This window comes from Ambystoma mexicanum, chromosome 2p (genome assembly GCF_040938575.1).
Source record: "Ambystoma mexicanum isolate Mex_15411 chromosome 2p, UKY_AmexF1_1, whole genome shotgun sequence".
Lineage (NCBI taxonomy): Eukaryota > Metazoa > Chordata > Amphibia > Caudata > Ambystomatidae > Ambystoma > Ambystoma mexicanum.
Window position 1 is genome coordinate 1,177,657,411 of NC_090923.1, and position 22,741 is coordinate 1,177,680,151.

Consider the following 22,741-nt stretch of genomic DNA (forward strand, 5'->3'; position numbering starts at 1 on the left):
TTTCTAACAATGTGCCTTCAAATTTTATTTGTTTCGTCGACACAGTACAAGAAGTGCAATGCACACGTTTAGGACATACAATACCAGTTATGTACACGATGCAACAGAGGTTTTCTTAGGCCTAGCACACAGAATGCAGTAATGGCCTCCACATATATACGAAAACGGTGCAATAAGCGGCCCACAGGCCCATTGAGCGGACTTGTATCCTGCGCATGGGTGGCTCTGGTCAAGAGCAGTGCCGTTTGCTGCTTTTAGTGCTGCAGGTTCAAGTTTAGGGGCGGCTCTAGCCAAGGCAATGGGCTCCTCTGACACTTGCTGTGCCCAGGCTGCACACTTTCGACGACTGTTCAGAATGCAGCCCTCCTCCTTACTTTGTAATCTGCACGTTTAACCCTTTGGACGGTTGTGTTCAGAGTACTACATGGCTCGTTAGAATGCCTATTCCCTGGCACACTCTATAGATTACTCTGATCGAGACGCTGCGCTGTTGGTCACTTTTCAAGTTCACGGTTTGACGTACTGCTTGACAGCTTTCATGCTCTCTAGTTACAGCGATAGGGGAAGGCGCCTGGTCTTCCCCTAAAGATGACCCTTATCAGAGCTCTATATAGTTTCACTATTCTTGTCTCTTGATAACTTCGGTTCCATGTGTTAAAATCGCGGCAAAAATGGCCGTGAACACAAAATATCGTGGCAAAAAGGCAGTGGTTTTGCCGCCACAATCCATGTAAAGGATATGGGGTACACCCCCACAACCCCTGGACACATTATACCATTTAAGGGGCGCGGGGTACACCCCTGCAACCTCCGCTCTCCTCAAATGATGTAATGGGGTATACCTTTAACGGGTCAAACCACAGCATTATTGCCGTAATTTTTTGTTCAGGCAACATTTTTGCCGCGATTTTATCGCTGCATACCATAACTTCCATGCCAGTGCTTAATTTGCAGGGGTGTTTGCCAGGGCTCAGCCCTGGCACTTATTTTTGAGCCCTGGCACTTATTGTCTCAGACTCACTCTAATAATGAAGAGTTGATAGTCAGTGCATCCATCAACCACAGTGAGCAGGTGCAAGATGTAGTGTAACCCCAAATATGCCAGCACTGTGGGGAGCATCTATGGGTGAGGGCAGCAGTGGTGGGGAACTGCCCACCCACATGGTCACAGGAGTTCTAGAAATTATTTGGGCCCTGGCACTTATTTATTTACAAATGTAGCACTGTGGACAGCTCTGATCAGTGCCCGGTGCTGCTTGCCAATTTTCTGCTCTGGTTTTTAATGGACAACTCTAATAAGGATGCTGTCATTTGTTAGCATGTGGGTTGCTGGTTTTCCTACATGGGTGGTCCTGATCCGGGTTGTGTGCTGTGTTTCACTTTTAGCACTACTGCATTTCAGTGGACGGCTCTACGAGAGTGCTATGATTAGTCAGCTTCTGTGCTAATGGTTGTCATGCGTGGTCAACTCTGATAAAGGCGGTGTGCTGTTTGTCATTTGTTTGTCGTGCTTCTGGTTTTCAATGGATGCTATGGCCAGGGCTGCTGTGCCGTTGGTCACTTTCACGCTGGTTATTGATGATCGAGAGGAAGTCGATGCTTTGTTAGTAAAGTCCAGGCCAAGGGCTCAGTGGACTCGGTGGCAGCACAGCGATGGGGAGATTTCCTGACGGCCAGTGGCTACCTAAAATCAGAAGGCAATCCTCCAGGGCAGAACAAAAATATATACATCAAGTAGGGACCTTTCCGTTTGTGTGGCCGTCCTGACACACACGCAGTGCTTAATTTGTAGGGGTGTTTGCCAGGGTCTCAGCAGCAGCACTTATTTCTAAGCCCCGGCACTTATTGTCTCAGACTCAGATTGATTATGAAGCAGTGATAGCCAGAGCATCCATCAACCCCAATGAGCAGGTGCAAGATGTAGTTTAACCCCAAATGTGACGACACTGTGGGGAGCAGCAGTGGGTGGTGGCAGCAATGGTGGAGAACTAGTCCGCACAAGTGTGCTAGAAAATATTTGAGCCTTGGCACTTATTTTCTTAGAAATTAAGCACTGCACACACCCTTCCAAAACGCATCTGTTACTATTGAACCCTAGTCAGGATACATCTGAAGTAGGCCCCTGACCCACGGATACAAATATCCTCTCAGTTTAGTGAGAAGTGTTCATCTTTGGAACAGGAGTGTGGAATTGTAGGATAAATATTGCTGTCACCTTAAGAAAAAAATGCCAGTCGTGTTAAGAACATGGGCCAGGCGTGATAGCGGGAGCGGGAGCCATCGCCAGTAGGAAGCCTTCCACCTCCTCAAGGTAGGCAGGGGGTTGTGTGTCATCACAGATGTGCAAGTCTTTCAGCTCTGCCTTGAAGAAAGGGATTGCTGCGGGGAAAAAGAGCAGTGAGACATATTAGACGGTTTGCTGAAGACGGGGGCCATACATGGGCAGCACCTCGGCCCAGTTGCTGGACTTAGTGTCGGCCCACTCTAGAAGGTCATCGGCCTTGTAGAGGAAGACAAGTAGCATGGCAAGAACGTCCCCCTCAGCGAAGTGCGAGTCCTTCGGATCCTCCAAGAAGAAACGCTTGTAAAGAGCTGATAGTGTATAGGAGCCCCTGCTTTCCGCAGGTGTTGTACTGTGACGCTGGTCTAAACTCTTCAGGGCCTGCATGGTGTCCAGGCAATAGACGGGGCCAGAAAGGTCTTGCCCCTGCAACTGCAGCTCGGTCTTCAGCAGCGGGAAGTCATAGCCATTGCCGTTGTGGGCCACCAGGCAGACGGGCTGGGCCTGGCGCTGAAGGAACTCCTTGATGAGGGCCACGGTGCGGGAGTCGAAGGTCTGCTTCTCGCATTGTGCCAGATTGCCATTGCTGAGCCCTGTGATCTCGGTAGCCTTGGGTGTGAGTGATTTGCCTGGGTCGATGAAAAGGCAAAGCTTGTCCAGGATGCGCGGCAGCTGCAAGTTGCCTGTGGCGGCATCCCGTGTAGGGTTCTCCAGCGAAGCACGATGGACCGCCACCAGGCAGATCTCCGTCACTTTGGGGTTGTCCTTGGGCAAGCCAGTGGTCTCCAGGTCAAAGAAGATAAAGCTTTTGATTAAAGTGGGCATGGCAGCTTTTAGAAAAAGGGATGGCTGCAAAAAAAGCAAAGGGTTGTGTTAGGTACTGAAGCAGAAACAGAAAGTGGCATACTTGACATCTATGGCCAGACCTGACATATTTACTTTATTAATTCTGCCCACTACACACATTGCCTCTTAATACCAACATCATTCAGGTGTCATGTGTGCTACGCTTTGAGTAGGGTGACTTCCACATTAGTTTAGTAGCTGCAGAATTACTATTCAGGAATGTACCTGCAGTACCATAAATAGACCGAGCAGGGGTTTTAAGCCTACATTTCTACCAGGACTGCCTGAGCACTCTCTTGAGCCTCTCACACGGCCAACAAAAATCGTTCTCTATGCAAATGTGACTGAGAATCCCAGTGCTCATCACATACTCTTCTGGTCATCTATCTTTAGGAGATAGTGCCTATGTAATGGACAACCATGCATCATATGAATACTAGCATTTAGTCCTGCCTAACTCATCGCAAATCTATGTGATCACTGCGCCGCCCGTAACTACGCCGATGAAAGTGTCAACGCCAATTATGGCGCGGCACAGTGATCAGATAGATAACTTTGCCTGCATTCCCCAGCCCGCATTTCCCTTCCCGACCAACCCACGCCACTTACCTTTACGGCAGCACACTTCTGTGCGTGCCGCCTACACCAGGTTACCCCTGCAGCGTCAGTTCCTCCCACTAACGTGGGTCAGAGCTGATGCCGCAGGGTGCTTTTCTTTTTTTCTTTTTATTTTCTTGTCCCCCGCAACCCCCGACTCCCATTACTGCACCCAAGGAGAGCGGGGGACACCCCTGCAACCCACGCTCTGCTTGGGCACAGTAATGGGAGTCAGTATTTTGTGCGCCCCCAAAGTCGCAGTGACTGCGGGTGCGCAGTCGCATAGGCGACATTTTAGTACGATTCCACTCACCGCCTCTGTCTACAAAAACGGTTCCCGCTTTCCCTTCATCTTGCATCACCCTTGCTCATGCTATTCTTCTAGCAGGCCAAGGTCTGGTGACCCCAGGAGGGGTCCAATATGCCTCAGACAATGATTCTGCACTTAAAAACGACTATGGTGGTGATTTGAAGCAGGACGAAAGCTTAGTAAGATAACATAAACATGGCATAACATACGCTACCACAAAACGACATAGGCAGAAATGAACAAGTTCCTAAGAACACTGTAAAACATGTGACCCTTTATGTGGCATTGCGAGGCATTTGATTACATTTTTAAAAAATATGTAAGGGTAAAGCAAGGGATCCCCCGGGCTGCACCTTGGAATGAAGGGTCCCTCTGCGGGTGTGTCACGTGGGTGACCCTTTAAGCGCTGTTAATTCAGTTTATGTAAAACCTTACTTGTGGGGATCCGGCGAGTGCACCGCTCAATGCCAATCAAAACAAATACCTGGTTGATCCTGCCTTAAACGCGGTGCCCCGTAGCTAGGAGGGACACGCTCAAGAAACTTCACAGCCGAGGACTGATTCATCAATGAGGCACCCCGTGAGGAGGAGTGGAACCACACTTTATATTGCCACCACAGGCCTGAACTTCCTAGTTAGGTGCTTCTTGTATGAAGGGGAAGCGTTGCATGAGCACCGTCAGCACCCAGGCTGCTACTAACTACCAGTGAGTAAGGGGAGCGCCTTGTGATTGCCGCTGGACCCGCCCCTTCCTAGGCGGTCATATACGTGACAAGACCGGCCTCGATTACGTAGATCTATGTGTGCCCTCTACTGCCGGACGCAGCCCCGGAAGGATTGCACCTCTGCCTCCTGTCATGATCACTGGACACGGGGAACACAAGTACAAGTGAGCCTGACTTATGAATTATAGACACGGACACAATCAACTATCCTTATTCAACTTCATTCTCGGACTGAGGATCCTACCCTCTTCCCCGCCACTTCCTGTTCCTCCCACCATATCTAAACTCCACCTCACATAACGAGGCTGAAAAACACAACATTGTATCTCCCCCTTTCTTAAACAATAGGTCCACATTACACCGTTTCTTCTATGAGTCTTGTGGGGGGTTTTCAGGTCCTCACAGGATGCCCGCCATTGGCGATGTTCTGGACTTCCACAGGCACTGCTTTGCATCTTGACCTTCCATTATTCATCAGATGCTTCACCATCCCCTAGATACTAGTCTTCGGAATCATATCCACTCCCTTCACTTCTAGGGTTAATCCTTTGTTGGTCTTCTCTGCTCTGGCATCTCTTGAAGAGTGATATGTTCGGAGTGATTGTTCTTGGTGTCCCGTCTCCCGCTGTAATCATCATTCCATTTTTGTCTCTCAATGTTAGAAGCTCTGGTCTGAATGTTGAGTCGTCTTTTCGATGTTGAGGTTGTCATACTATCACCTGATCGACAATTTGTATGTCTGCTACCCTAGCACCTCTTCGGACGACAATCTCTTCATTTTTTGATTTTCTTCCCTGTCTTTGTTCCTGGACTGTTGTTCTACCTCACAAAGATTAGTTATCTCTGGTCTTTGAGGCAGCCAGTGTCGTATGACTCGGCCAAACATCAGGTTGGCTGGACACACCCCTGTTGTACTATGTGGTGTGTGTCGATAGTCCCTTAACAACTGGTAGAGGACTTGTTCAAATGGGCGAGTGATGACGTTGACAATCTGTAACGCCCTGTTGATGTTCGCCATTAATCGCTCTACTATGGCTTTGACTTGTGGCCATAGTGGCGTGATATTCCTGTGTTTGAAACCCATATACTGGGCAAAATTAGCAAAGTCCTGGCTAGTGACAGGTGGGCTATTGACCGACTTGATGACCTTTGGTATCCCATATGCTGTCAGTACGCGGTCCAGAACAGGGATAATGCACGTGGCAGCTGTGGATGGTACCAGCTGTTATTTCCAGAAATCTGGAATGTTCATCTGTCACCACTAGCACATAGGTCCAGTCCCAAATCGGTCCAAAGAAATCAATAGCTAGTTCTTCCCATACCCCTTCAGATAGCGTTGACATTTGCAAACGGCTGGGGTGAAACGGCGGTGCTACTACTGCATGGAGCACATTTTTTGTAGGGTCTCCTCTACTCGGGTGTCAAATTTTGAGAACCATAGTTTTTGTCTCAATAATCTTTTGGTCGAGACCAACCTCCCCCTCCATCCCCCCCGATGACCTTCATGGGTCAAATCAATGACTTGTTGCCTTAACAACCCGGGTCGTACAATTTTGTAGACCTTCATGACGGTGTGGTCATCTGTGATGGTCAGTTCATCTCGTACTGGGTGAGGCTGTGCACATCCTCCGGAACAGCCCTTTCTTTGTACCTTGCCATTCCCTTGGCATTTCTAATCCTTCTTGTCGCTACGCATCAGGCGATGATGTTCAATGCCGGATCTTGTTCGGATTCCTTTTGCAGCGTGGTCCAGTCGATCGGGAAAGGTTTCATCTACTGGATGTACAACCGAGGGTTCCACTCTTGGTGATACCGTGGGGCAATATTATAAGTACTCAGCTGGATTCTCGTCCTTGCACAGTCGATGTCTGATTGTGAATTTGTAGTCTTGTACTCGCAAGCCCCATCTTGCGATACTTGGTGTCATCCTGGCTTTTGGATTGATTTCCGTAGATGTTGAGGAGTGCTTAATGGTCTGTGGCAATGGTGAATTCCTTTCCATAGAGGAAGAGGTGGAAATATTTAAAAATGCTGGCACGGCCTGGAGTATGCTTGTTTCGTGGTGGATCGAGTGTGAAGTGTCTCTGGGTCCTGTTGGGTCAGAATAGCTCTGGGTCCCACTGGGCTGGCATCAGCCGTCCTCGTTCTCCATGTGAGCATCAAAATAGGCCATAGCCTCCGCTGCCATGATGCTCTGGCAATTCTTCTGAAATGCTGCCTGGCAGTCGGGCGTCCATCTGAACTCCTGTTTGTTCTTGGTGAGCTCTCGTAATGGCACGCTTATCGTGGCCTAGTCTTTCAGATATCTCGAGCAGTAGCTTGCCAGTCCCAGAAGCAACCGTAGGTCGGAGATGTTTTCTGATCTCAGAGTTAAATTTGCCACTGCCACCTTGTCAGGGTACAGTTGCATGCCATGTTGTGAAAATATCTGCCCAAAGAACTTGAGAGTCCTCTTGGAGAACTTGCACTTGTCCTTATTGAGTGTCAAAAGAGCCGCTTCTAGAGCTAGGCAGACACGACTGAGGGTGGTGTCATGTTCTTCCATGGACTTGCCAAAAACCAGGATGTCATCACTGTAGTTAAGACAGTTCGGTACATGTGTTATGACTTTATGAATGTCCTCCTGGAAGATTTCTGCTGCGGATGACACTCTGAAACTCAAACGTTAATATCTGTATAACCCTAGGTGGGTTACAAATGTGGTGATATAGTGGGATTTTGTGCCAGCTCCAACTGGTGGTATCATTTCTTACGGTCTAATTTGGAAAAAGTGGTTTCACCTTGTAGCAGCTGAATCATGTCTGTGATTCTCAGTGCCTGATGCCTCTCTCTCTGTATAGCCTCATTCTACGCAAATTGATCCTTCGGCAGCCTTCTTCGGGAATGGTACTATGGGGGATATCCACAGGGTAGGTCCTGTCGCTGGCTCAATGATATATTGGTGTAATCATTACTGGATTTCTTCTTCCACTTGTTTTTGAATATTGAATGGTATGCCCCAATAGTGCTGGGCCAACGGTTTGATGGATGGGTTGATGTGTAATTTTACTTTGCTGTTTTGTAGTTTGCCTAGCCCTTTCAATAATGCTGGAAAGGCTTTTTCGACATTTCCGTCCTTCACCATGTATTTATGGGCCATGAGATTATATAGGATGTGCACCAAACCCAAGTCTGCCGCCGTTCTGAAACCAAGAATGCACCCACTTTCCGTTTCCGTCTTCAATACATGTAGTTGTATCCAGGTCGAGTGAGACTTATGGGAGCATATTGCAAAGAATGTACCTTTACATGGTAGTGTTTTCCCCGTGTCGTTTCCTAGTGCCTACATGTATCCTTTCTTTCTCTGATGTCGATGTGGATGTGGATTCGCTCCCTGACAGAGATCTCACTTCGATATATCGCACATTTCTCCTTGGGCGCCAGTGTTCATGTCTCTCTGGGGAATGACGTTCTCTCCTGGGGTGGTATCTGTTAATTTCCCCTCCAGAATATCGGTGTTACTTGTGTTTTCCACCTGACCTGGCAACACTACTTCTCTGGTGATTGGATCGCCGCCCCCCTCACCGTGACACATTGGCATGGACTGTCATTGGCGCGTTCCTGCATTCTGCCCGAAAATGCTTGTCTTCCCACAGGTGGCACAATTCTGACCCATCACTGGGCTAGGCCCATCATGGGGAAACTCACATCCACATTTGAAACGGGTTAGGTCGTTTCAACTGGTGGTGTCACTCCTCGATGGCATTAGTCTGCTGATGCTTTCCAGTTCTTTTGGTTGGGGCTGTATTGTTATTTTGTTCATGTTCTCCATTTGCCGGTCTATCACATACTCTGTGTGGGCCATCACTAAGATTTCCTCTAATGATCTCTGTTTTTGCAACAGTTTATTCCTGAATTCCGGGAACTCGCACCCTGCTATGACCTGGGATCTGAGTGCCTCCTCATTGGGATATATGTGGAATTTGCAACGTTTTATTCTGATGCGTAGTCTCATTACGAAGTTGTCTAGGGTTTCCCTTTTTTCCTGTGTCGCCGTGTGAAATATATGTCTTTCATAGTCTACATTTGTATGAGACACAAAGTATGTTGAAAGCGCCCCTTGTAGGATCGTTAAAGGATGCTGTCTCGTTGTCCAGCAATTCGTATAGCATGTCTCGTACTGGTGGTACCACTGCCACGGTCAGTATGTTCTTCTTCCTCTCATTGTCTATTTGCCCCATTGCTCCGAGGTATACCTTAAAATCACGGACCCAACGTGCCCATCGTGGTCATAGATTGCTAGTGCCTTTTAAGTCGAATGCCATGGGCAGCTGTAAAGAGAGCGGGTCGCCCTGGGCTGGCGGAAACATCCCTGAGGAGCGTGCGGACACTGTTGCCGGCATGTCTTACTCCGAGATGATGGGGAGCTCTCTTCCTGCTGCTTCTGATGGGGTATTAGTGTGTGGAAATACCTGCACTCGTCGCGTTAAGTTTCTGTATGGGCAACTTGCCCATACCTCTCCTGATACATGGCTCACAGTGTCCTTGTTGTTCTGCTGCTGGAATTTTCACTCCTTTGTGTATCTGATGTTTGTGGTGCATTCCTTAGTCCTATATAAACCTCACTGCTGTCTGCACCCACCCTGAGTCGGTGCGCATGGTGTTTATGTTGAGGAGCTGGGTGAGTGGCCTTCTGTGCCTCTCTGGGTGCTGTTTGGCCTCTCTTTGTAAAATGTGAGGCTCTGTGCCTGCACACCTTCCCTGGCACCATGAGGGTTATGCCCACTGTGTGTCCTTCTTTGGAAAATGGAAGCGCTGTGCCTCTGTCCAACGCTGTTATGGCTATGCACTGTAGCCCAGCCATTGACGTACCTCTGGTAGGCGATCTGCCGCCTCTTTCCGCCATCTATGTCGACCGGGAGGGGGTGTAGCAAGCCCTCAGATGGCCTGGTGGTGGTACTCACTGCAGTACGTTCAGTGCCCTGTCAATGCTGCTACCACCTCCTGCCGTTATGCTGTCGAGTGGGTGTGGGCTATGCCCTTTAGTGTCCTTGGGCGGGTGTGGGTCAAGCCTTTTAGAGTTCTGATGATGGCATGCGCCACAGTCCATGCGGGGCCCTGCCTCCACTATGCAGGCTCCAGCCACGCGTCAGTGGGACTTTATCTGTTCTGCTTTGTGCGGCTGAGTCACCCGTTTGTCGCCAGTGTGATGATCAGTGCACATGGGGGTACAAGTGCACGGACACAATCAACTATCCTTACTCAACTTTATTCTCGGATTGAGGATCCTACCATATTCCCCATTACTTCCTGTTCCTCCCATTTTATCTAAACCCCACCACACATAACGAGGCTGAAAGGCACAACATTACACCCCCTGCGCCGCCGTTTGTGACGGTCCGCCCTTGGCATATGCAGCATAACTAGGGAAACCGTCAAAAGACCCCAGTCGCCTCCAGGACAACCCTAAGTTGCACGTGGCAGATGCAGATCAGGTAAGGACACTGAGGACCCCCTCAAGGCTGCTGCTTCACAGGTACAAGTTATAACCAAGAAAGTGATGGGTGGAAGGTTTTGAATTAATCTGAACCACTGGCATTCCTCTGGGAAACCTTCCACACAACCGTATTTTAGCCCGTCTTTGCAATTGCAAAAGGGGTCCAGCCATATGCAAATCAGTCAGGTACTGCCACCAATGGGAGCAGCCGAGCCCAAACGGTTAGGCCAGGTCCCCTCTGCACAGAAACACAAGCAACCCAGACATGTTTCGACCTTGTTGGGCCTCATCAGTGAGGTGCAGCGAGCAATGGACCCACATCTTGGAATACCCTCTCTCACATAAGGAGACAAACTAAACCCAAATAATTGATGGGTGGAAGGTTTTGAATTAGTTTGAACTGCCTTGATCACCACATTTGTTTTGCTGTAGTCACCCCAAGTGGGAAGGGTATGCCCAGACGTGTGTACCGTGCCTGCTGGGCATTGAGATCCAAGCTACTCCTCACTGGTGAAGCCCAACAAGGCTGAAACATGTGTGGGGATGCCTGTGGTTTCGTGCAGAAGGGATGTGACCAAGCATTTAGCAGTTCGGGCTGGACTGCCCCTTTTGTGGTGCAACTAGTCTAAGCATGATTTGCATACGGTCTTTCCCCTTTTGGAAAGGCTTGGCAGGCGAAGAACGATGGTCTGGAGGGTTTCCAAGAACAATGCCAGAGGTTAGGATTAATTCAAAACCTTCTAGCCATCGCCTCTTTTGTTTTTTTATCCGAGGGACAAGTGACACACCCAGTACAGGAGCAACTTCACCCGCTCTGCTGCGAAGTGGATGCTTGGGCACACCAGGCCAGGCTGCCTGCCAAGTAAGAACCCCCTGCAAATATTTTTGAAAGACTAATTTTTGCTTTTTCACTATTTATATGCAGCTGTTTAGTAATAGAATTTTGGAATAGGAGTAAGCGAATTGCTGCCATTTAGAGAGAGCGAGTGCAGAGTCATATAGTGCCATCAAGAGAGCAACCATTCACGAATGGGAAGGCGGGTGAAGCCCTTAACATCAGTGGCAGAAAGAGAAGAGCTAGAGGGGAGGTCCAGCTACCAAACCTGAGGAGGTGGGGGCAGAAGAAGTACCCCTGGAGAGAAGGATCTGGGAGGGTCTGTCAGATAAGGTCAGTCCAGGACAGAATCCAGGGCCATAGGAGGAGTTATGCGGTGGTGCAATCTCACCCGGGGTTAGGGAGCGTACCCCGGGCAGGGACCGAGAGAGGGTGCCCAGGGGACCAAGACCCTAGAACATGGAGATGCCCAGGGCATAGGGAACTCCCTGCGCACAACTCGGAGACCGGCGACAACCAAGCCCAAGAGGTGCCACTACCAGCTCAACCTCCTGGAGGAGTTCTTCCAGCTGGTCAACCAGTGAGTTGAGAAAACAATAATTAAACTTTATATTATGCCTGGAAAATGGCTCTGAATAGGAAAAAAAAAAGCAAAGGTGTCCTCAATTGCTATATTCCTCACCGCCAAGAAACATTGGTTATCACCTTTGATAGTAATAAATATTTTAAGGGTGGGAGAAAGTCTGATGGGACTACAATGACTGTGAAACGAGTTTAGAAAAAACAACAAAAACGGTAAAGGTCCTTTTTCATCTTACCTGTTTTCAAATAAAGGAGCACTGCTGTTTTAGTATTTTTTCGAACACCACCCTAAAAAAACAGAAGGAAACGGTGTAAGGGTTCAACTGATACAATCAAATGACGACACGAGTGGTGGCGCAGAGCCTCTGGGGAGTTAGACATGCGTAACGAAAGGGCAGAGGGGTACAAGGGACCACGGTGACGCTGGGCAGGAAGTCATCCCTTACCGAGAGTGCAGGGGAATGCCTAAGCATCAGGCATAGCCGGTATCCCAGGGCAACAGATGAGTAACGCGACAGAAAGCACGGGGCGAGTAACCTGGACATCCTGCGTGCATATGCAGGTCGGGTGTTATACAGCTGGAGAAAGATCACAACCTTCCACTGACCATCCAGGCCGGATCTTCCTACCCACCAGTGCCAGCACAGCACCTCACACTGTCAACACCTCAGACCGTCTGCTGCTGCAGGTTTCTCACACTGCCCACCAGTGCCAACACCTCACACTGTCTGCTGCTGCAAGTGTCTCACCCTGCCCACCAGTGCCAGCGCCTCACACTGTATGCTGCTGCAAGTTTCTCACCCTGCCTGGCAGCTACTGCAAGTGTATTGCCCTGCCCACCAGTGCCAACACCTCACACTGTCTGCTACTGCAAGTGTCTCACCCTGCCCACCAGTGCCAGCGCCTCACACTGTATGCTGCACGTTTCTCACCCTGCCCACCAGTGCCAGCGCCTCACACTGTATGCTGCTGCAAGTTTCTCACCCTGCCTGGCAGCTACTGCAAGTGTATTGCCGTGCCCACCAGTGCCAACACCTCACACTGTCTGCTGCTGCAAGTGTCTCACCCTGCCCACCAGTGCCAGCGCCTCACACTGTATGCTGCACGTTTCTCACCCTGCCCACCAGTGCCAGCGATCACACTGTATGCTGCTGCAAGTTTCTCACCCTGCCTGGCAGCTACTGCAAGTGTATTGCCCTGCCCACCAGTGCCAGCGCCTCACACTGTATGCTGCACGTTTCTCACCCTGCCCACCAGTGCCAGCGCCTCACACTGTATGCTGCTGCAAGTTTCTCAACCTGCCTGGCAGCTACTGCAAGTGTATTGCCCTGCCCACCAGTGCCAACACCTTACAGTGTCTGCTGCCCGTTTCTCACCCTGCCCACCAGTGCCAGCGCCTCACACTGTATGCTGCTACAAGTTTCTCACCCTGCCTGGCAGCTACTGCAAGTGTATTGCCCTGCCCACCAGTGCCAACACCTTACACTGACTGCTGCTGCGTTCCACCTGCCCACCAGTGCCAGCGCCTCACACTGTATGCTGCACGTTTCTCACCCTGCCCACCAGTGCCAACACCTTACACTGTCTGCTGCACGTTTCTCACCCTGCCCACCAGTGCCAACACCTTACACTGTCTGCTGCTACAAGTTTCTCACCCTGCCCACCAGTGCCAGCTTTTTACCTTGCCTTACCTGCAAGCTCACTATATTAGACACCGGTACCATCTTCTCATCTTGCCTACTAGTAGTTGGTCTTAACTAGCTATCAATGTGATCACTTTCCACTGCTCAGAAGCGGAAGCTTCTCACACTGCCTCCCCCGGCATGCATCTCAGGCAGCTAGCTCACTGCTGCCAGACTACCCATGCGTAGAGGGTGGGTTGCCAAAAAAGCACACGGCTGGACCTTTTCGGGCCGGCAACCAAGCTCCGTGCAGAGCGAGGTTGCGTATTTCCTAATGTGCAGCACCCGCATTTCTGCCCGCTATTCATTGGGCTAATCCTGCCCGAAGCGGTCGCCTGTCCAACATTGAGACAGCTCAGCAGGTTAAGCATTTGTTGCGGATCAAAGTGTATAATTCGCAGGCCAAAGGATTGAAGCAGGACACATGCCCTGCCTGGTGTGCACACACTGATAGCAGGCATGGGGAGTTTCCCCTATATCCGCCAGCCGGCACCGGTAGAAGCAGGCTGTGCTCTCATGTCCTGATGGTAGGGCGTAGGGGCAAACGCTCCCCAAGAGCTATGTGTCCCCACCACCACCCCACTCACAAACTGGGTGGCAGGTGGAAAACCCGTAGCCACGGGCCCTGGATCAGGGGGAGAGACGGTAGATACATAGTACTATAGGCAGCCAAGACCCAGGCACGCCACCTCAACCAAGAAGCATTGCATTCAAATAATGGGTTTCACTTTTATGTAAGGAGAGAATAATGGCTCACATATGATGGTCAAAAAATAAAGGGTACCTGGCACGCTGTCGGTCCCCCAGGGAGGCAATGGGTATACACAGATAAAATGGACCGGGAGCCAGAGAATGGAAAGCAACAATTTCAGCCAATTTCACAAAAATGTCAATTTATTTTCACACACGCCAAATATTTTGTGGTACTAAACAAACAGAGGCACTCAAAACCAAATTGTACAAATGTCCATAATAACTCCTACTCCATTCAATCTACTCCATCTCCATCACTCATACATGCATCGTACTCCTCCATTGTACGTTTCATATATCGCCTTGTAACACACACGACCTTTTAACAGTTATGACATCTGTGCAGAACAGGCTGACGCAGGTTCGAATCCCGGCGGGGCCAAACTCAGCCTTTCAGCCTTCCGAGGTCGAGGAAGGAGCACCACACACTGTGGGTAATAATAAGCAGCGCTCAGATGCCTGAGGGTTCGTAGCGCTATATAAATGCTAAATTATTATTATTATTAAACGATGTCCCTACACTCCATGTGTATACTATTGCTCTGATTACTTACCGGTAATCTTCATTACTCCTAGTCCTACTCTTCCTCGTCACAGTACTTACTTCATGAGGCACCCGCCTCCGACACAGGACCTTCTTCTATTTCTTTAAATCCCTATAACTCCTCCCCCACATCCATGTCACTCAGTTTCATATTACCAAGCCGGAGCATGGGACCTTCCCCGCAGGGAGGGTGAGGAGGGTCGTCAGTACTGTGACGAGGAAGAGTAGGACTAGGAGTAATGAAGATTACCGGTAAGTAATCAGAGCATTACCTCCACGTCCACTCTTCCTCGTCCCAGTACTTACTTCATGAGGTATACCAAAGCATCAACGGGGAAAAGGTCCCAATGAGACAGAGCCAAAAACAGTGCAGCAAAACACACCCACAATAACTCTTAAATCACATCCCCACAGACAAAAACTCCAACCACGAAGGAACCAACCCCCGAGTGGGAGAAACTCAACCCATAGCGGTTGATGAAAATGCCTAGACCAGCCAAGGCGGCAGCCATACAAATCTCTTGCAGAGAAAAACCCTCCTTACATCGGGCCAGGAAGCCGCGAAACCCCTGGTAGATCGCCCCTGATTGTGCGCAGGCGCAGGCAGGCCAGAAGCCACATAGGCCCTAGAGATCACAACCCGGAACCACCGGAAAATGGAAACCACAGATGCGTTATGCCCAGCCCCAGCCAGACCACAAGCAATCAGAAGACTATCAGATTGGTGGAAAAGGCAAACCAAGCCAAATACTCCAACGCGTCCCGCCGGACATCAATGTTAAGCCGAGCCACCTCCTCAGGCGTTCTTGGATCATGAAAGAAGTCAGGGAGAACCAGACCCTGAGAGGTGTGAAACCCGAGAGACAACTGAAGGGAGAAACTTCGGACCACACCCCGGCACCACCGAGTCTGGCAGCACCCTCAGGAAAGGAGCTAGACATAAGAGAGCCCCAATCTCCCCAAGTCTACGGGCAGAAGTGAGGGCAATAAGAAAAGCAGATTTCAGTGTAAGATGTTTGATATCAATCTCGGAAATGGGCTCAAAAGGAGGCCCGTGAAGGAACCGTAATACAAGAGGGAGATCCCAAAAGGAAAACCCTTTATCAGCACAAGGAAGGGAAGAAGAAAAACCCTGGATCAACTTCCCCACCAACACCTCCCCATCCAAGTGACCGTCAGAGTCCCCCAAAAGGAATTTCATGGAGGCCTGCTGAGAGCGAAGCCTGGAAAAACTGCCAGGCCCCTGTCAAAACCCCTCCTGGAGGAACCGAAGGATAGCAGAGGCCAGAACGCAGGGGAGGGATCTCAGACTGCCCATACCAGTCTCGGAAATGGCCCCAATGTCTGCCTAACACCTTCAGAGTGGAGGGTCTAAGAGCATCCATTTGGACTCAACTACAGGATCTGAGAACCCCTGAGATATCAACCTAGACTGAGCAATAGCCACACCGCCCATTGCATCCGGTGGAATTCTAACCGCAGATCCCCTTGAAGGGGACACGGCCACCTCGGAACCAGCCAAGGTTCCTAGGAACGAAGCTCCAACAGAGAGGGGAGCCAACTCCAGCGGCACCAGAACAGAGCTAACAACAACACAGTCACCCTGGACACTCAGATGCGCCAAACCACCCGGGGCAGAAGGGGAATAGGCGGAAAGGCATAAAGGAAAACCCCAAGGCCACTGTACAGAGAGGGCGTCCATCCCCCAATCCCCTCAACCTGAAACCAAGAGCAGAAGAGGGGAACTTCTGCTGAGGCCGGGGATGCAAACAGGTCTAGAACCAAGGACCCTAAACTGACACAGGTCACCGCAAAGACCTGGGCCAACAGGACCAGTTCTGCAGAGGAGTGAAAACCGGCGTCTGAGAAGATCCGCTTGAACATTGTCCACCCTTCTGATACGTGAGGCCAGCAGATACACCAGATGAGATTCCTCCCAGGTGCCTATCAGCGCTGCCAGAGCATTCAAGGAACAGCCGGAACCCCTTTTGCAGTTCACATATGCCAAGGCTGTCGTATTGTCCGATCGGACCAAAAACCGCCGACCGTCCAGCAACTCCTCGAAGTACACCAGACCTTGCACAATGGCACAACTCTTGCCAATTGGATGATCACCGGCTCTCCCCAGATCTCACAACCCTTGAGCTGAGAGGACCCCCAATGTATACCCTTTCTGCTGGTGTTGGTAGTAGGAGAGGTCACAGGAGGAAGGACCATGCACACCTCAGCCTGTAGACCTGAACCCCCCCGCCACCATAGCAGGGACACTCGCAGCGCTGGGGACACTGAAAACAAAACTACGAAAGCCGAGATGTCGGGAGCCAGTGGGAGAGAGTATAAGACACCAGGAGACGTAACCGAAGACAGGCTCAAGGAACTGGAAAACATGCAAGACGCCACGTGCCCCGTAACTTCAGCAACAGGTGAGTCGAGACATACTGCCTTCTGAGAACCCAGCCCAGAACAGCCAGCAAGCGCCCCCCCTGCACAACATCCAGAGTACGCTCTCCCCAGACGTCCGGACAAGCAGTGCAGGGCCTTGAGACCCATAAGCAGGTGACACATCCTAGAAGGCATAGGGACCAGGAACACCCGCAAGTAGAAAACTTGACCCTGAACAGGGAGAGGAACGGGCAAGACGGTAACCCACAACAACCGTTCGGAGAGAACGGATCCCATGGCCAACTACTTGGACCGTGAGCTGGGTACCAAAGTCCTAACCATGCAAACCTGGACAGGAGGAGACAGGAACGGCAACTGATATCCCCTCCAGAAGGAGCCCATTACCCAGGAAGCCGAACCCCACCGGTCCCATACACCTCCGAGAAGATAGAGACGAGGAGCCAGGGAAAACCGCCAGTCACTGCACTTGCACCAGAGGGAAATCACAGGACGTTGAAACAGGCCTGCGCCACAATATAACAGCATGCTTGTCAGCCCACAAAAAGATTTGACCTATCAAAAGGAAGATACTGGACAGGCCAGAAGTCCAGCAGACTATGGCCCCCTCAGCCGACAGAGGAGCCACCAGGCTGGCGTCAAAAGGGCAGAGTACTGTCACAAAGCGGGGCAAAGCAATCCATCCCGGATAGCCGACATCAAAGGCAACCCCTTACCTGAGGTATGCCTATACTGGAAAACCCACTGAAGTGACATCCCCCTCCACCGGCACCAGGGGCTCTGAGAACCCCTCTAAGCACAGACATGTGCCACCATGTGCCCTATCACTTCCCACAAGTCTGAGAGGAGGCATGAAAGCAACACGTCAGCACCGGAGGACCTAGGGCCTAAAAGAAGAGACACTGGGAACCCCCTGCATGGCCGTTACTTCCATGATCATTTTCCATAATCCCATGCCGGACAAGGGAAAAGCAAATCAACTCCTTTGACTTTCCCTTGCGCAGTTTAGAGGAAGAGGACAGGACAAGGAGTCTGCGTCCATAGCTAGCACAGACCCAAACACACCACTAACACACCACATGACTGAGAGGTGGTTTGAGCCCTGTATCCAGTAGCCCCATGCTCTAAATCGTTCCAATGCATCGGTCTAGGAAGGATGAAGGACCGAGTCAGCACCGCTGAGACTCGAACCCGAAGTGTAGACTATGCCAGGCCGGTACCCTTCCGGCCGCTTGCAGATGTGTCCAAAATCTGCGCCGTATTCACAGGCAGCACGCAAGGAATGCAGCCAACATCCGGTGCATACTGGGCTGTGTGTGTCTGAGGAGCTGGTGGTATGTGACATGTCTGTGACAGAACAGAGCCCCGCACTTTCAAATACTCTGTCACAGTCACCCCACGACAAGAAGCAGAGAGTCCTCACAACAAAAAAGGAAGGCTAGCCCATACTGCCAAGTGCTTGCCATCATTTCCAATAAAGATGTGTACACAGAGCACGAGGTAACGGCCTTTCAAAGGAGTCAAGATGGCCATACCAGCAAGAGAGGGGAAAACATCAAGCACAGTCCTCCCCTCTCCTTACCTTCCCCCAGAGAATGCAGCTGACATCCGGTGCATCCTGGGCCGTGTGTCTCTGAGGAGCGGGTGCTATGTGGCATGCCTGCGACAGAACAGAGCCCCCGCACTTTCAAATACTCTGTCATAGTCACCCCACGACAAGAAGCAGAGAGGCCTCACAACAAAAGGGAAGGCTTAGCCCATACTGCCAAGTGCTTGCCATCATTTCCAATAAAGATGTGCACACAAAGCACGAGGAAAACGGCATGTTGAAGGAGTCAAAATGGCCATACCAGCAAGAGAGGGGAAAACATCAAGCACAGTCCTCCCCTCTCCTTACCTTCCCCCAGATAATGCAGCCAACATCCGGTGCATCCTGTGCTGTGTGTGTCTGAGGAGCGGGTGGTATGTGACATGCCCGCGACAGAACAGAGCCCCCGCACTCCCAAAGACTCTCTGCCACTGTCACCCCACGACAAGAAGCAGAGAGGCCTCACAACAAAAGGGAAGGCTAGCCCACACTGCCAAGTCGAATCAAGATGGCCAAAACAGGAGGAGAGGGGAAAAACACCAAGCCCAGTCCTCCCCTCTCCTTACCTTCCCCCGGGCCGTGCAGGACCCGGGACACAATGCTCACGCTGCGGTCCGGAGCCCAGCAAAGAACCGAGCGAGGCAATCCAGCTCAACTGTGACCCCAAGCCCCGCAGGGGGCCCAGGAGCAGTGCCGCACCTGAGGGAGCCGAGGGCCCCGCCACACAGCCCCCCCCAGGGGGCCAGCAATCGGTGCTCCCTGGTGCCCCGCACCGGGAAGAAAAAGTCCAACCTGCCGGAGGCAGGAAAAATTTAAACTGAGTGACATGGATGTGGGGGAGGAGTTATAGGGATTTAAAGAAATAGAAGAAGGTCCTGTGTCGGAGGCGGGTGCCTCATGAAGTAAGCACTGTGACGAGGAAGAGTGGACGTGGAGGTAATGTGTCTATCTATTCTGCAACAGATGTATGTTACAGGGCCGATATATGAGACGTACAGTGGAGGAGTACGATGCATGCATGAGTGAGTATGTGTGATGGAGTAGATTGAATGGAGAAGGAGTTATGGACGTTTGTAAAATGTGGGTTTTAATGCCTATGTTTGTTTAGTACCACTAAATATTTGGCGTGTATGAAAATAAATGGACATTTTTGTGAAATTGGCCGGATTGTTGCTTTCCATCCTCTGGCTCCCGGTCCATTTGTTCTGTGTTGACACATGACGGTGCCATGAGCGATGCTGCGCTAAAGGGCAAGTCTGTGAAATGGTCTGGGCTATGTCAACGATCATTATTTGCATTATACACGCAGAATGCACTGCAGTCTTTTAAAGCATGTCTGATGTAGGCGATGTGTGCAGTGCACTATTAACAGCCCATTCTGGGAGATGCCTCTTCTAGCAGCTGGAGACACTGAGGCGCTTGAAGGCAGGCGATCAGGCCAGGGCCACTTGGTTCGGTCATGTAGGGGAGCGTGGCTGGGAACCCATGTTTCCTGGTTGCACAGTTTGCCTTGTTTCAGCACATTCCCCGGTGCATCTTTAGTTTTGCCACTGCATGCAGCGGCATCTGCGATAGCATGGTGGCCAGAGATAAGCTAGGACTCACTGCGTGGAGGCCAGCGTCTAGATTGTCCATGTCGCTGGCTCCCCCGTAAGGCACAACCTTTCAGTAAGCCGTAAGGGACCTGGCAGGAAAGGGTGATCTATCCCAGAAAAGTAAGAATACACAAGGGAGGGTGGGCACCCAGTTTAAAAGGCACCTGTCCCTTTAATATGCTCTCTGGACCTGAACCCAGCCAATCCCAAATATCCCAGTTCTCTGATGGGAGGGAAACTAAGGACAACAAATTGGCCCCTAGCCTAGATAATCAACACAATCCACAAAGGTCTATTACACTGTATACAACTGTTCTTTTACTATTCTGTTGACAAGGTTAACTTATGTTACTTGATCTGTAACACAAGACGGTAACCCTCCATGTTCTGCATTGCACTTCATCTCAAGTTGTGTTCACCTGTCCTGGTATTAGTTCTACCGGTTTGTATTATCTGTTGTACATTTAAGTAACCGCTGTTGTACATTGAAGCGAACGTGCCCAGATACCTACGGGTTCAGTGCGCTATATGAGCAAATAAACGGAACTAAACTAAACCCCAGAGAAGGTGCTGCATTTATTTCCACTAATTTTACCAGAAATGTGCAGGAAAAAATTTTTCACACTGAAATGTAGGACTCCAAGTAACCCAGGTCAATGTAATGGGAGCCTAAAAGCTAGGACTGACTGAGCACCTTGCACTTGACATGGTTAATTTGAGATTTCTTGTATCGCTATGGGATATCAGCTGCTCTTAGCCACTTTTGATACAGACATGCCGCTAATGGCTCTACACAGGATATGACTACAAACAGGAATGCCACAAACAAGAATAATCACACAGTACATTATGGAAATCAACTGGTGATTTTCAGTTTAAGACAATAATGTCACTTTGCAACTGAGTGTATGTTTAAGAGGTTGGCGTACTAAAGCTGCACCACGAACACAGGTTGTGCATAGATGATGCGCGTTATACTCTTCCAAGTCTCGAAGCCATACACGCCCTGCGCCGACTTTTAACATTGAAATAGACTAAAAATCATTGTTTTTAGGCAATCGACGTCGTTTGAAATAAAAAAGAGCACGTGCTTACCGGGTTAGGCTAGCCAATGTCTGATTATTCTGCCGTTGCGTGCGTATCCTTCAATACAGTTGCTTGACGGGTGAGGCGGCTGCTTCTCCCAGGACTGACAAGACAAGGTGCTTCCCCCGCGACAACTGAGGCATGTTGGGGCAGAGACTCTGTCTTGTAGGGAAACAGCACCACACGCCACTCCCCGTGGCATCACCACGCCCCCTGGCAGCGCCACCCCTTCTGACATCACGGCTCTGTCTCCCAGCGCCCCTCCCCCTTTGGCAGCAACGCTCCAAGTTCTGGCAACACTGGTCTGGCTGAGATCAGCTGAGCCGCATTTCCAGGCGGCAACAACTCAAGACAGCAGCGCCAGCACTCAGCTGAGCAGTGAGTGGTTCCCTGGCAGCAGCATCGCCCACTCTGACGTCACCAGCCTCGCTGCCAACAACACACTCTCTGGCAGCACGACTGCGAATGACAAAGGACTTATTTATTGGCGGGAAAAGTCATAACGGGATCGCCGAAATAAATAACACGCAGTGTCGGAGTGAAAGATTAATAACGGCGCTGGGCGTTGCTTAAAGGCTGTTTCCTAGAGAGTGTTTTTTTATGTTTGCCTGACAAACGACGAGGTAGCTCTGTGAAGCTAGGTGTTGTGTGAGCGAGTTACATGGTCAGCGTATGGATCGCCGCCACTAGTGGAGAATTTAGTCACCCGGTCGACGTACGCAGTGTTTAATTTGTGAGAAAATAAGTGCAAGGGCGTAGATATTTTCGAACACACACAGGTAGCTTCCCGCTCACTGTTACCCCCGCTCACTGTTACCCCCACCCACGGCTACTCCCCACAGTGTCAATATGTATGGGGTTGAAGCTGCAACTCTCACTGGCTCATTGGGGTTGATGGCACGGGCGGAGCCAGCCTCAACATTTTGGGGGTGCTGGATAGCAGTTTTCAAAACTTAGTGAATCAGGACATTAAACATTTTGACTATTGACCCCCTCCTATCCTGCCCTACCCAAGTCCAGGAGGCTGAGTAGATGTTACGCCTTCCTTTGACACATGTTTTATTTTATTTATTGGTTATTTATAAAGCGCTGTCGGGGGGAAATTCTGCCGGGGTCGGCCGGGCCGTCCGCAGACCTCCGGGCAGGGAGGCCCCAACTCCTCCCGTATATCCCAAAAGAGATAGAGTATGAGACACACACAAGAAGCAAGGTGACTCTGCTGTTTATTAAACACAAACGGCAGGGATGGGTCAAGGATCATACGCGTCTGACCTGACACACACACAATCGTGGGGCTCGCAGGCCCTTTTTACTGTAGTATGACGCGCTACTTGCGTCACTTTAGAAAGTTAACAAAAAACCTATCGCCACTCTTAATTGGTTGCTCGAGTGGTAGGGTTAGTATAGCATACGTATAGAGAATAATATGAGTGGACGAGGG

General features: G+C 50.4%; 1 protein-coding gene across 2 annotated transcripts; it reads right to left on the reverse strand.

The window, feature by feature from the left end:
* TREX2 (three prime repair exonuclease 2) lies at nucleotides 1-21,471 on the reverse strand. Of its 2 annotated transcripts, XM_069645347.1 has the most exons (3): nucleotides 21,310-21,467; nucleotides 11,889-11,940; nucleotides 1-3,130 (listed from the first exon to the last, which is right to left on the reverse strand). In XM_069645347.1, exon 3 carries the CDS (start codon nucleotides 3,104-3,106, stop codon nucleotides 2,408-2,410), a length of 699 nt encoding a protein of 232 aa, XP_069501448.1. In that variant the 5' UTR covers nucleotides 3,107-3,130; nucleotides 11,889-11,940; nucleotides 21,310-21,467; the 3' UTR covers nucleotides 1-2,407. The 2 variants fall into 2 exon arrangements, with proteins under 2 accessions (XP_069501448.1, XP_069501449.1); XM_069645348.1 differs by lacking the exon at nucleotides 11,889-11,940 and having other exon boundaries at nucleotides 21,310-21,471.
* Between the last annotated feature and the right edge of the window lie 1,270 nt (nucleotides 21,472-22,741).

What these genes read in the sequence shown, in the direction of transcription:
- TREX2 (XM_069645348.1), bottom strand. Translation starts at nt 3,106, where the DNA reads ATGCCCACTTTAATCAAAAGCTTTATCTTCTTTGACCTGGAGACCACT.